General features: G+C 34.9%; 1 protein-coding gene across 1 annotated transcript in view; it reads left to right on the plus strand.

The window, feature by feature from the left end:
• The window catches only part of LOC100927108 (aldo-keto reductase family 1 member C1 homolog), a 30,320-nt gene extending 15,285 nt beyond the window's left edge, over positions 1–15,035 (plus strand). Inside the window, exons 7-9 of the mRNA XM_003772428.4 lie at positions 1,508–1,673; positions 10,760–10,842; positions 13,490–15,035. Coding sequence (XP_003772476.1) covers positions 1,508–1,673; positions 10,760–10,842; positions 13,490–13,532 — 292 coding nt within the window. The 3' untranslated portion in view covers positions 13,533–15,035. The remainder of the gene's footprint in view (positions 1–1,507; positions 1,674–10,759; positions 10,843–13,489) is intronic.
• Positions 15,036–15,251: the final 216 nt, after the last annotated feature.

Below are 15,251 nucleotides of genomic sequence, written 5' to 3' on the forward strand. Positions count from 1 at the left end.
ATATATATATATATATATATATATATATGTAGTATGACTTGAGAGACTATTAGGTGATATATAGAATCATCTTTTGCTGGTCTAAATATCTGATGACTGGCATGCTCTTATTTCTTGTGTCTTTTTGCTAGTTTTTCTTTCAGCTTTCCAGCTGTCATTTGTTACAACTACCAATGTGCCAAGTTTTTCTTTTTCTTTAAATTTTCTATTGTTAATCTGCTAAGGTCTAGGAAAAACAGTTGCTAACTGCTATTATTAGTTATTGTTATTGTTATTATCATAAAGGTTTTGAAGATTTGCAACTTGATTTATAGGATTTTCTCATTTGATCCTTCAGCAATCCCTGAGGGATCCAAGTCTTTTTTTTTTATAGCTTTTTATTGAGAAAATATATGCATGGGTAATTTTTCAACATTGACCCTTGCAAAAACTTCCTTCCCTCCACCCCCTTCCCTAGATGGCAGGCAGTCCCTTACATATTAAACATGTTAACGTATATGTTAAATCCAAATGTATACATCTTGTTGCATAAGAAAAATCGGATTGAGAAAGAAGGTAAAAATAACCTGAGAAGGAAAACAAAAATGCAAACAAACAATAACAGAAAGAGTGAAAATGCTATGTTGTGGACCACACTCATTTCCCAGAGTTCTTTTGCTGGGTGTAGCTGGTTCTGTTCATCACTGATCAATTGGAACTGATTTGGTTCATCTCATTGCTGAAGAGAGCCACATCCATCAGAATTGATCCCAGTGATCTCCTGGTCCTGCTCATTTCACTCAGCATCAGTTCATGTAAGTCTCTTCAGGCCTTTCTGAAATCATCCTGCTGGTCATTTCTTACAGAAAAATAATATTCCATAATATTCATATACCATAAGTTACCCAACCATTCTCCAATTGATGGGCATCCACTCAGTTTCCAGTTTATGGCCACTACAAAGAGGGCTGCCACAAACATTGCACTTACAGGTCCCTTTCCCTTCTTTATGATCTCTTTCGGATATAAGCCAAGTAGTAACACTGCTGGATCAAAGGGTATGAACAGTTTGATAACTTTTTGAGCATAATTCCAGATTGCTCTGCAGAATGGTTGGATTCCTTCACAGTTCCACCAACAATGTATCAGTGTCCCAGTTTTCCCACATCCCCTCCAACATTCGTCATTATTTTTTCCTGTCATCTTATCCAATCTGACAGGTGTGTAGTGGTATCTCAGAGTTGTCTTAATTTGCATTTCTCTGATCAGTAATGATTTGGAGCATCTTTTCATATGAGTAGAAATAGTTTGAAGAAATAATTTAACCTTTCTAAGCCATATTTCATTATATGTAAACAGAATTTAATAACATTTGCTCTGCCCACCTCATGGTAGTATTAGGAGGTCCAAATGAGATGTCTAGAGATGCTTTTTAAAATTTAAAAAACTAGAGTAATATGAAGGGTGATTACTATCAATAGAACTCTGTTCTGACCACAGATTTCAAAACATTTATTTTCTCTTACAGGATAGATGAAAAGTCTCCTGTTCTGCTAGATGACCCAGTCCTAGGAACCATTGCCAAGAAACACAATCGTTCACCAGCCCAGGTTGCTCTTCGATACCAGATTCAGCGAGGAGTGGTAGTCTTGGCAAAGAGCTTCAGTGAAAAGCGGATCAAAGAGAACTTTCAGGTATACAAGCATGCACAAACATTAGTGTTGCTAAATGGAATACTGGAGAAAATGATGAAAAATTGAGAAGTTTAAAAAGCTGTTCATTAGGAAGGTAATTTCTGAAGAGTCTTGTTGGGACCTGAAGTGATCAATCTGATGGCTGGAAGTGTAAATTCACCTTCATTCTCTGCTATTCTCAAGAGATATCCAAGAAATTACTTGTTTGATTCAATTTTCTGAGGATTTCTAATAAGTAAACTCTGTTTCTTCTTCCCACCCTTCCAATCAGTCTCCCCATGCTTCTGGCTGTTTGAGAGTGCTGACATTAAAGAACTCTTTGTTCTTTAAAATTTTTAACTTTTTTGTTTCAATTATTGCTTCAGCTGAAGGATAATGGATTCTGCTCCATACTCTTACCTTTACTCTGTGTATATGTGTGTGTGTGTCTACTTTAAATGTATTTCTTGTAAAGAATATATTGTAAGATTCTGGTTTTTAATACACCTCTATCTGCTTCCATTTTATAGGTGAGGTCATCCTATTCATATTCATAAATTTGATTATTGTATATTTCCCTCCATCCAATTTTCTCCCTGTTTATCCATTTCTCTCTTTTCACCCTGCCCCTCTTCAACAGTGTTTTGCTTCTGACCATTATCTCCCTCAATCCACCCTCCCTTGTATCAATACCCCTGCTTCTTATTTCCCTTCCCTTCTACTTCCTGAAAGTTCTGGAATTTGGCTGTAATATTCCTTGAAATTTTCATTTGGGGTATGTCTTTCAAGAGATTATTGGTGTATTCTTTTAATTTCTATTTTGCTTTCTGGTTCTAGGATATTGAGGCTTGATATTTTCTTGAAATATGATGTCCAGGCTCTTTTTGATCAAAGTTTTAAATAGTTTTAATTGTCTGTCTTAGATCTATTTCCCAGGTTTGTTGTTTTCTGATGAAATGAAAATAATTCCTTAATTATGCAACTTCTACTTGTATAATTCTAATTTTTAAGGAATTATTTTCTTTAGTGAGCTTTTAGACCTTCTTTTTTAAAAAATAATTATAACTTTTTTATTGCTAGAACCCATGCCAGGGTAATTTTTTACATTATCCCTTGCACTCACTTCTATTCCGATTTTTCCCCTCTCTCCCTCCACCCCCTCCCCCAGATGGCAAGCAGTCCTACACATGTTAAATACGTCACAGTATATCCTAGATACAGTATATGTGTGCAGAACTGAACAGTTCTCTTGTTGCTCAGGGAGAATTGGATTTAGAAGGTATAAATAACCCAGGAAGAAAAACAAAAATGCAAATAGTTTACATTCATATACCACAATTTACCCAACCATTCTCCAATTGAAGGGCATCCATTCATTTTCCAGTTTCTAGCCACTACAAACAGGGCTGCCACAAACATTTTGGCACAAACAGGTCCCTTTCCCTTCTTTAGTATCTCTTTGGGGTATAAGCCCAGTAGACGCACTGCTGGATCAAAGGGTATGCACAGTTTGATAACTTTTGGGGCATAGTTCCAGATTGCTCTCCAGAATGGTTGAATTCATTCACAACTCCACCAACAATGTATCAGTGTCCCAGTTTCCCTTCCTACATTCATCATTATCTTTTCCTAGCATTTTAACCAATCTGAGAGGTATGCAGTGGTATCTCAGAGTTGTCTTAATTTGCAATAAATTTCTCTCTTGATTGAATTTTTTTATTGATTTTGAACTCAATGATTACTACCCTGACATTTTTTCCCTAATAAATTGTACTAATCTTTATTATGTTTGTGAATATCTCTTATTTCATATCCCTGCTAAACTCTTCTTTTTTACTTCTACTTGTTAACATGCCTTGCTATTATTTAATCTCTCTGCACCTCCCTCACTGTGGATCTCTCCCTTGTCTTCTCTCCCCACCCTTCCCTTCCCCCACTTTATCCTATTTCTATTAATCTACACACCTCATCATATTCCCATTAATTTTGAGATGCCCTCCTGTACCCCTTCTTATTCTATGTCCCCTTTCCCTCCCTCATTATCCCCTTCCCATTAATCTACATATCTTATCCCACTCTTGTTGCTTTACACACTCTTCTATATCCTACCTTATCCCATTGCCCCCCTTCCCTTATTTCTTTATAGATTTTGGAGGGCGCTATACCCTTCTTGTTGTACATACGTGTGTGTGTGTGTGTGTGTGTGTGTGTGTGTGTGTGTATTATTCCCATTTTAACCCATTCCCAATGTGAGAAGGTTTTCAGAACTACCAACTCTCCTCCCCATCTAATTCCTCTGTGTTGGCTCTTGCTCTTACACTTTAATAGTATAACATAATAACTATTTTTATTTTTTCCTAGCTGGTTTTGCTTTTTAAAGTCACATCATAGTAAGTTCTACCCCAATCTTTCTTTTGGATTACAATTATTATTGCCAATCTTAGATAAATGATTTGCAGTTCCATGTATAAAACATAAACAATTTGTCCTGTGTGAGTCTCTTGAAATTAGTTTTTGATGTTGGATTTTGTTTATTTTTCTATTGAATTCAGGTTTTTTGGAGACAAAATCCTGAAAATTTGACGGTACATTGAATGTCTTTTTTTTTCCCATTCAATATTATACTTAAATTTGCTGGATATATTCTTGGCCACAACCCTACTTCTTTTGATTATGGTTATATAATAGTTCAGGACTTACAGCCTTTTGTTTTAATCACTGATAAATCCTGTGCAATTCATATTGTTGTTCTAGAATATTTGAATTTTTTGTTCTTTTTGTTGCTTGTAAAATTTTTTCCTTTGATCAGTAAGTTTCAAAATTTAGCAATGATATTCCTGTGTTTTCCTTGTAGGATCACTTTGAGGTGGTTGGTGGCTTTTTTTTTTTTTTCTATTTCTACTTTCCCCTCTTGTTCTATCATTTTAGAACAATTTTCTTTCATTATTTTTTGTATTATTAGTCAAAGTTCTTTTTAAAAAATTATATATAGTTTTCAAATAATCCAATTAAATTAATGTTTTTCTTAATCTTTTCTATATCTGTTGTTTTTCTTCTAAGATGTTTCACATTCTTTTCTGTTTTTTCCATTCTTTATATTTTGTTTTATTATTTCTTAATATTTTTTATAACTTCTCTGATTTCCTCTTGCTTAATTCTAATTTTCAGAGTCATTTTCTTCTTGGTTGATTGACTTTCTTTTCATAATTTTGTTATTCTTGGGTTGCTCTTAGTTTTTCCTCAATCTCATTTGATTTTTAAAATCTTTTTTTGAGTTCTTCTATAAATTCTTTCTGAGCAAATAACTCTTTTACATTACTCTTCAGCTGGGTTTGGGGTTCTTTATCAGATGAAGAAGTTCCCTCAGTCTTCCAGGACTCAGGCCCTCTCCACACTGTCCAGGAGGTAAAAGTACTGTGATAATGATTGAGGTTATCTCAGAACTTAGCCAGCCACCAAGGGCTCCCTGCTTGCTGTTTGAACAGAGCTAGCCATTGTCCTAAGAGAACCCCTGTTCTGCCTCCCAAGTCTTATTTGCTTTTTATTGGTCTGTATTTGCCCTGAGGTACAATTTTATTTTGTTTGTGGGGAAAATCTGGAGTGCTTGGAATTTTCTGACCTACTCTACCATCTTCTCAGAATCCTTTCAAGTAGTTTTCTTCATTGAATTGTAATTATTTTCTTTGCTTCCTTTACCAAGCTGTTGACTCATTTTTTTTTCACTCTCATTTCTTTTCCCAGTTTTTCTTCTACCTCTTTTATTAAAATTTTAAATCCTTTTTGAGCTCTTCTGGTTGTTCTTTTTGGGCTTGAGTAAGACCAACTCACAGTTTTTTCTTTGAGAGTTTGCACATGTTTTGACATTATTGTCTTCCTCTGAGTTTGTATTTTAATCTTTTCTGCCATTGTAGTAATTTTCTATGGGCGATTCTTTTTTGTGGTGATTTTCCCAGTCTATTTCATGACTTAAAGTTGGCCTCTATTCCTAAGGTAAAAAGGACACTGTTTCAAGCTTCTTGCATTTCACCACTGGTCTGCTGTGCTGGGGGAGTAGAATCTCTCAGCTGGCCTGATCAGGGACTGAAAGGGTTGGTGTGTTGGGGCTGTTGACTCAGGGCCTTGCTACTGACATGACTGGATGTCATCTGCATTGGCCTGTGCTCCCCTTTTACCTGAGACAGTTTTCCCACTGACTTTCTAAGTTGTCTTAGACTGGAAAATTTTTTCTCCCAGTCCTTTCATTGGTTCATGTTCTAAAATTTATTTTGAAGCATTATTTTATAATTGTTTGGAGGTAAGTTTGGAACAGTTTAGATGAGTTCCTGCCTTACTCTGACATCTTCTGTTTTAATTAGTAGTAAAACTAATTTAAAAATCCTAAATATTTTTGTTTCTTTGCTACATTATTTGTCTCCAGTGAGTACAAAGAAGAGGTATAGGGCTTTGATACTGATATTTGATTAGGAAAAAGATAACTGGGTGGAGAGAGAATATAGAATCTTTTAACCTGATTTTACTAGAGAGCTGGATGGGGACAAATGAGAGGAAATCAATGATTTTTAAAATATTTTATAAATTTTGCAAGTTAGGTGACAACCCACATGAATTAAGTTGTCATGTTCCACCTCCTAAAACCCTCAAAACCAGAAAAACAGAAGTTAAAGCAATAACATTAGGAAAAAGAATAATTATAAGGATGCTTCAGGCACATTTACTTCTTACACTGTGAAAGTGTTCCCAACTGTTTCACCAACCCTTTCCAACAACATGTATGTGTTGTGAATCACCAAATAATTAAGGGCTTTAAATAACAGTGATAAAATTTTGCACGAAAAACTCCAAATGGAAATTTATATTAAGTAATTATAAAGCATAAATATTCTACCTAAAATTATGAAAACTTCAAATAGAAAACTTTAAAATTATAATTCTGAAAATTTTATGTGGGTCATTCACTAAAAATTTTATTTATTTTTATTTTTTTCACTAAGAATTTTAAAGAGTATTGCAGTAAGATTACAATTATCTGCAAGACTTCATTTTTTTTTACATGTTTTTGAACAAGAAAAACAGTGAAATTACTGTGGAATTACATAGTCTTATGCAAACTAAGTTTTTATATTGAGCTCTTTTATTTGAACTGAGTTTTGACTCAACAATCAATAAAACATTTTAAAACTATTTCCACATCAAGTTTATTTCTGTATTTTAGTTTAAAATAAGAATAAAGTGAAAACTTTTGCCCCCTAAAATAATATGGTAGAAAATAGTAGGAGAATTTTACATGTTCTCTTTATTAAAAATAAAAGTTCATTTAAAATTTTTAACCATGTAATTAATTAACAAAATAAATAGCTAGTTAAGATATAAATGTTTAAAAAATAATAGTTTTTTATTTTTCAAAATATTGAAAAGATTTTTTCAACATTCACCCTTGCAAAACCTTGTTCTAAATTTTATTCCTCTCTCTTCCTCTTTCCCCTCTCTTAGACAGCAAGTAATCCAGTATAGCTTAAACGTGCAATTTTTCTAAATATATTTCCACATTTATCATGCTGCACAGAAAAATCAGATCAAAAGGGTGAAATGAGAAACAAAAAAACAAAAAGGCAAACAACAACAACATTGTAAAGGGTAAGGAAAGAGTTCATTTCAGGTTTTGAAACCAAAGGTAACTTGGCTCAGATTCCCTTTCCAATAAATATTTGCTGAGACAGATTTGTTCAATACATTGATAAGAGATTCCTACAACTGAAACAAAATGCCAACTCGACTATATAATAGACCAAAGACATACCTTTGAACTTAGAACAAGAAAAAGCAGTCCACAATGGAGATCAAAGACATTTGTGAGAAATGGAGTGAAGAAATTGGTATGATCATTTTGCTCTGTTGGGTATCACAACTATTTGCAATTCTGTTGAAGTGGCCAAAATCTGGATCTAACCATTTGCATTTCATTGGAGCAGGCTGATTGTTAGGGTGATAACAGGAATATAAAAAAAATGTATTAGGTATTGACTCTATAAACATTAGAAACACACATACACATACAGATAGATAGATAGATAGACTCTCTGATCAATAAACTTGAAGATTACATAAGACAGTCTTCCACTTGGCCCTCAACTGTCATTTCATACCCTTTGTTGTGAAGATCGTGTATTTTAAGATCAGCACGAGACAGGAATTCAGGTTAGGGGAAAATCGTCAGTCTTTATTCTCAGTGAAGAAGGATCGGAGGTGGAAGAGAATCGATAGCAATGTGTGCAGCTGAGTCAAGAAGCTAGCTCGACCAGCAGCCACACAACCAGCAGCTCAGAGTCTCGAACCCAGCCCAATCTCTCCTAGCTTCTCTTCCTGTCTCTCCCTCTGCCTCCACCCACCAAAATCATCATTTCCTATACAACACATCAGGACTTGCACAGAGAGTGGGCAGGGACCATTCTTTATCCAATCCTGTATATTAATAGAGTATAGCCCAATTACTATCTAGCCTCATGTACTTGGGACCTCAGTGCATCAGCTCAAACCTCAGCCCATTACATTTCCCGCTTTCTTTTATTTTAGAACACCGGTGGTCATGCCATCCCTGACTCCTCAGGGAGGTCAGAGCCTCCAAGGGGAGGTGATCACAGCCTCCCTAACTTCTCAGGGAAGGAGGTGAAAGCACCGAAAAGGAGGTGATCACAGCCTCCCTGACTTCTCAGAAAAGGCGGTGAAAGCACTAAAAGGAGATGATCACGCCCTCACCTGACATCTCAGGAAGGGAGATGAAAAGCACCAAAGGAAATGGGGTTGCTAGGGTTTCTGGGCTGAAGGGTCTTATTATGCACAAACCCATCAGCATGGGAGGTATTACACAAGCACATAGCAATAACGCAGAGGCTATTAGGGATGACCCTCCCCTCAGTCAGTGCAGGCTCGATGTGGTGTAACAAACATGAATTGTACACACAAGTAGCGGAATAGCAAACAATATAAATCAACATGGTGTTGGAAAAGATCACCAGAAGTCCTAGAAGGTGGGTATGTAAACAACAGTCACACATACACCTTCTTCAGCAGCCAAGAGATAGTCCAAAACCAATCTATTGTCCATTGTTTCACATGTCAGGGAATCCAATGATCCCCCTGAGTTTTTGAAGTCCTGAAAAAGTCTTTTATGTGTTAGGGAATCCAATGATTCCAGCAGATTTTGAAGTGTTGTAACAGTCTTATCATTTCTCAGAGAATCCAATGATTCCTGAGAGTTTTCAAGTCCTATGTCTCAGAGAATCCAATGATTCCTGAGGGTTTTCAAGTCCTATGGCTCAGAGAATCCAATGATTCCTGAGGGTTTTGAAGTCCAACAATCTTTGATGTCCATGAGTCAAACGCCATAACTGCCACGCTCTTTCAATGGTGAGCACAATCAGTAACAGCACCACCCGATATTTCTTGGGTCTTCTCCTTTGTTTCAAAGGTCTGCTCCGTCTCTCTGCAATGGACAAGGCGAATATGGCTTGTTGGCACCCATCTGATTCCTTCTCCACCTGTAGAGATACAAGCAAACCCTCTCCCCAAGCAGTTAGCCTATCTGGTCCTTTCCATTCACCACTTTCTGGGTCTCTCCACATCACCTGGCGATTATCTAAAGATAGTGGAGCTGCTGGCACTGGACACTGACCTTCCGGTGGGTTATAAAACCTGTCAGCCGGAGCCAGTGCATCTTTGTCAAAAATCAAGAAGTTAATAGTATAAAGAGCTAGATTTAGAAGTTCTCTAGGGTGACCTGTGGCTCCCCCTTTCTTTTGTTTTTGGAGTAGTGTCTTAATATCTGTTTCTCCTCTCCACTATTGCCTGTCCTTGAGGATTAAAAGGTATGCCCGTGGTGTGCAAAATCTTATACTGTGCACAAAAGTGTGCAAAATGTTTCGAAGTATAAGCAGGACCATTGTCTGTTTTTATTGCTTGTGGCACTTTGTCACACATTGGAGCTGGACTTCAACACAACAAAAAAAGTGAAAATACTATGTTGGGGTCCACATTCAGTCCCCACAAACCTCTCTCTGGATGCAGATGACTCCATCACAAGTCTACTGTAATCCTTTGTAGGGTGAGAATCTCTTCAGATAAAACTTCATCCTTTTCTATCATTGGTGGAGTGCCTCAAAGAAACACTGCCAAAACACTCATCAGTGTTGGCAATTAGTTCATTTGAAAATTTCTCAAACTTAAGAATAGTACCAAAAGCAGAGGATATTTCAGTTAGGAAACAGTCTTCATACAGAAATAAAAAGCAATATAAGTTTTGTTGTTGTTGTTGTTGTTGTTTTTTCTGCTGAATGCTTGTGAGAATCTGCAATGGCTTGTAAGTGACTATAGTTTTCAAACAGTCTGATTTTTTTTTTTTTGCACTGCAAGAATGCAAATATCAGCATCTTGATCTCCTGATTATACCACTGATGAGATCTATAAATGTTAACAGAGGTGGATGAAGGAGCTCTTTGACTTGGGTATGTTCATGCATTTGATCACTTCTTGGGAATCTGTACTCAAATATTGGACTTCCATGGCCATGACTGTTTGGAAACAATTTGACAGGTTGAGAAACTTCAAGAATATGTTGTCTAAGTCAGAAGTGATCCCTTTGCTGTTAGCAGCTGTACAGACACAGAAATCATTGTGGGAATGATGGTTTTGAATATTTTTCAGAAACAACTTATATTGCTTTAAACACCCACATCCTTGTTACAGGGGAAAATATATTTGCACCAAATTTTGGGTAATTATGTCCTACTTAAAGCAGAATTAAATTTTTAAAAATATGAACCTATTGGACCATTATGCAGAGTTTTCAAGTGGTTCCCCATGAACAGCTAAGTGAAAACTTCTAGATTAAGGGAAAGCCTACAACCCTAAAAGGAGGATATCAGAAAGGGCGACTCCACCCAAGAAGATGAGGGCTATCTAAGTGGAAGTAAGATAGTTTTCATGTATCCTAAACACCTCCAACACCAGACAGAATTTTAAGTCCCAGGAGAGAATGTGAATGATTCAGTTAGTCAAGTTGCCTGTTCCTTTCTGAGGTGCTACTTACTATAATATTTTCTCTTCCCTGGCAGGTATTCGATTTCCAGTTAACTTCAGAAGACATGAAAGTCATTGATGGCCTTAACAGAAACTTGCGCTATCTGACTCTTGATATGTGAGTGTTTGCTCTTAGCATCTTATTTTCTATCTTAGAAATTTGTGACTGGAGGGACAAAGGACAATGCATTAAAGGAAGAAGTTCTTTCTTCAAGTCCTTAATGGAGAAGTTATAAATCTACGAAGTATAATGTTTTACAATAGTCATAAATTTCTTCCTTTTATATGAAGTAGCATCCTGGACTTCTCCTATGTACTTATTCTGGGTCAGGTCTTTAAAAAGCCATTTTAGAAGCTCAAGGATAAATTGCAATAAGGCATTCACTACTTTGAGTCATTTCTCTGCCCTCAAACATGACTGTTCAGTTCTCCCATACAAAAGGAGATGTATCTTATATCAGAAACTTAAATCCTAATTATGTCTCTGCTTACTAGCTATGAGACAATGAACAAATCCCTTAACCTCTCTGGATCTCAAGTTTCTTAGAAAATCTGGAAAAAGCAGCATTTGGATTAGGTGATCTTTAAAGTTTTCAAATTAGACTTTTAACCTGGGCATAGATTCTGTGAAGATGAACTCTTTAGTTTTAATTAATTTTAAATTTAATTTAAATTAAATTTTTTTTAAAAAATTAGTTTAAATTTAAAAATTGTAAATTAAATTTTAAAATTGTAAATTAATTTAAATTTTAAACATTTTAAATTAATTTATCATGGAAAGGAGTAGTCATAGACATGCAAGGATAGATGAAGAAAACCCATTTCCTATCATCTTTCTTGTACTCCTCTATCATTCCTCAAGAAGCAAAGTTCTGAAAAGCCTTTTTCCATAACTGCTTTTATTCTCATTAGTTGACTGGTCCCATGGTAGGGATGTTGGGAAATTTTATAACCATAATCATTAAAGTAAGCATGGTATATATCCTTGGGTTTTGTCTCTACCTTTGCAACTTTTGTTTTTCATGTCTAAAATTGAATTATCTTTCCTCCATGCACTAGGATAACCTTGCCCTATTATGTCAAGGACACCGATTTCCTTGGAGATCCAAGGATTTCATTTTTACAACATTATGTGAATATACTGCCTTTTATTCTGACTTAGCCACCCCCATAGTGCAGGCCTTTATTACCTTATATCTGAACTATTACATAGACTTTTAGTGAGCCTGGCTGATGTAAATCTCCCCATTTCAGCCCATACTCCATTGAGTCACTGTTACCTAATTTTCATGGCTCCCTCTAATCTCCAGGAGCAAACATAAATTTTTTTGTTTGACATTAAGAGTCCTTCATAACCTACTCCCCCTTCCCTACCTCTCCAGTCTTCTCACATCTCACTCTCTGTCATGTACTCTTGCTTTTTATAAACAAAGAAAAATATTTTCTCTGGCTCTCATCCATTCTCAGAATACTCTTCCCCTCACCTGTCTCACTGGCTTTCTTCAAGTTCCAACTAAAATTTGACCTTCTATAGGAACCTTTTCCAGTCCTTTTTAATTCTAGTGCCTTCCTTCTTTTATTATGTCCTTTTTTTTGTATTACATATATATTTGTTTCCTGTGGTCTCCCTTTTTAGATTGTGTGCTGTTCAAGAGCAGAGAGTGTTTTTTGCTTTTCTTTGCATCCCCATTGCTTACCACAGGACCTCACATGTAGTACACATACTAAATGTTTCTTGACTGATTACTTACTACAGAGTGCAATATTTTCTATGCTTTTGATTGCGCTTGGGTTATTTCTTCCTTCTGATTCTATACAATCAGAACTTAATGGGGTCATGAAGAGAGCCCGGCTAAAGTCCACTACTCTATTCATCCTGCTCTAAATTCCCTCCCTGTTGTGGAGCAAAGGCTGTTTTGTTGATTGATGTTGATTGTATGCCATGGTGTGGGGAGGTAGTGTGAGGTGTATTATGGGATAAATGCTTAATTGGAAATCTTAAATTTTGGCTTTGATTCCTCTCTCAGCCACTACCAGTTTGACTTGATAAGTAACTTCCTTCTGTTGACTTCAATTTTCTAAATCTTTTATCTTTGAAGACAGACCTTTCCAAAAACACCTTGTTATATGACCCTTCTTAATGAAGAGTTGAAATATAGTGATTTATGATCTCAGAGTACTATGTACCTATAGTCTCAGATGAACTTTACAATAACCCTGTAGTATATTATAATAACCTATATAGTCCAAAAGTATTATTACTCATTTTAAAGATGAGAAAATTGAGCTTCTGAGACATTATGGTTATGTCTATAAATCCAGAGTCAATAACTGAGAGCGCCAGAATTTAGACCCAAGTTTTCTGCTTTCAGGACTAGGACCTATTATGTTTACTATTCAGTCAATTTAGCCATGTCTTGACTCTTCATGATACCATCTGGGGTTTTCTTAGCAAAGATACTGGGCTGGTTTGACATTTTCTTCTTCAAGGTTATTAGACCACCCATTTATTTGTCTTGTATCTCAGAAATGCTTTCTTGTTTAGGGAACTGAACAAAACCTGATTGAATCCAAATCAAGAGAGATTTATAGTTGTTTTTAGATACAGGGGCCAAAGAAAACAAACTACTACAAAGATTATAAATTTCTTAATCTGAGAAAGGGTGTATTTGAGGAGGTTGGGTTTGGGGAAAGGGAAGGTGTTTGAGTTAGTACATTGGAGAGATTTCCTTAATACCTAAAATGCATTTGTTTCTCCTTTTTAGATTCCAAGATAATATCAACTATCCTTTTAATGATGATTACTAATAGAGTTCTGACTCAGAAGATTTGTGGTCCCGAGGCATTGCAGATTTCTCAAAGAAATAGCTGACATTCGGTTGATTTTCATGGAAATGAAATCTAGTATTATGATCAAACCACTCTTCTATACTAAGACTTAGTTTAAAGCTTCTATTTCTATTTTTAATTCTATTCTATTCTATTATTATAAGTTCTGCCTTTCCTGCTCCAATAAGATAGATATAATGGTACACATTTATGTAGCATTTCAAAGTTTACCAGTTACTTTTCATGCAGTAGTGCAAATTTTATCTACTATTATTTCCCAAGAAAGGTAACCTTTACTCAGAAGTTGTATGGAATAAGTCAATAGACTCCCAATTTTCCTCTTTCTTTAGATCGTATCATTATAGTAAATACTTCAGCATATATGTTGATATCCTCTTTAATTGTAAGTATTCAATTCCTTAATCTCCTTAATTCTCATGGATCATTTCTTTATTTTGATTTATATAGTACTGCAGATAAACTGTCCTAGGAATGGCAGTCCTCTTCATTTCTTTATAATTTCATTTCAGCTGCTTTCACATTCAACATGAATGTACTAATTTGTATAACTTCTGTAATCTATTGTGATTTGCCACTAATGGGGTACAGAAGTAAGTCATTCATTTGTAAAAAAAAATTAATAATAATAACAATCCTTTTTTAGCTTAAATCCTTCTTGGAGCACAAATCAAGGATTAGCAATTAAGAAAGTAATCATATTCTATGATTACACATAAATAATGAAGAATACTAGTCACCATAAGCTTTAAGACGGACAAATATCTATATCTGAGGTAAACCCTAAGGCAAAAATAAAATCTTTAAATCTGGGATCGATTTAATAAAGAAGATATAATTTAAATACAATTTCAGGTACATTTTCATAATTTTAATAATTAATGACCAAGCAATCTATCAAAAAAATCAATCAAATCTATTAAAAATCATTATTTATTTTATAAATCTTTTAAGCTTTTAGGTCTAACAATAACAATCAGTATGGTGGATTTTTAAATTTATTGCCAGTCAAATATCATCTATTTGGTTAAATCCATGTATAAACCATCTTACATAAAAAAGGTTTCATTTATTAACTACATTCAAAAGAGCAGTATGAAGCAGTTACACTTTTAATTCTTATTCATGAAGTTTCTAAATAAATCACCTTAATGTCAAATATCAATTTTTTTTTCATTAAGGTATGGTCCACTCATAAAGGGTAAAATGTTAGGATTATTACATTTTAAATGAACTACATTATACTTTAGTTTGGATTTACAATCACAAATAATCTCATTCAAAACTTCAATTTCCCAAAGGTGCTGGCAACTCAACTTATAGCACCACGTGCTTTAAATTAGCTCTATTCCAAAGATTCACAATGGTAGTTTCACGTTCTTATCTCCTTAAGATATTTCAGCATTTACAAAAACTTTTAAATTGTAATTTGGAAATTTGCAATAAATATATTACATTTACAAATTTGTTTTCTAATTAATTTATAATAAATTTCTACAAACCAGGAAAAAATGATTTTCTTTCTTTATTTGTCTTTATCTCTGTAACACCAATATGACTAGGGTTGAAATGACAGAGAAAGTCTTTTGAAATTTTTTCTCTTTCTTTAAAAATTTTTTCTCTCCTTTTTTTTTAATTCCTAAAACTTTATCTTGAGTTAAAAGTCTGAAGTGGGAATAA

This window comes from Sarcophilus harrisii, chromosome 5 (genome assembly GCF_902635505.1).
Source record: "Sarcophilus harrisii chromosome 5, mSarHar1.11, whole genome shotgun sequence".
Lineage (NCBI taxonomy): Eukaryota > Metazoa > Chordata > Mammalia > Dasyuromorphia > Dasyuridae > Sarcophilus > Sarcophilus harrisii.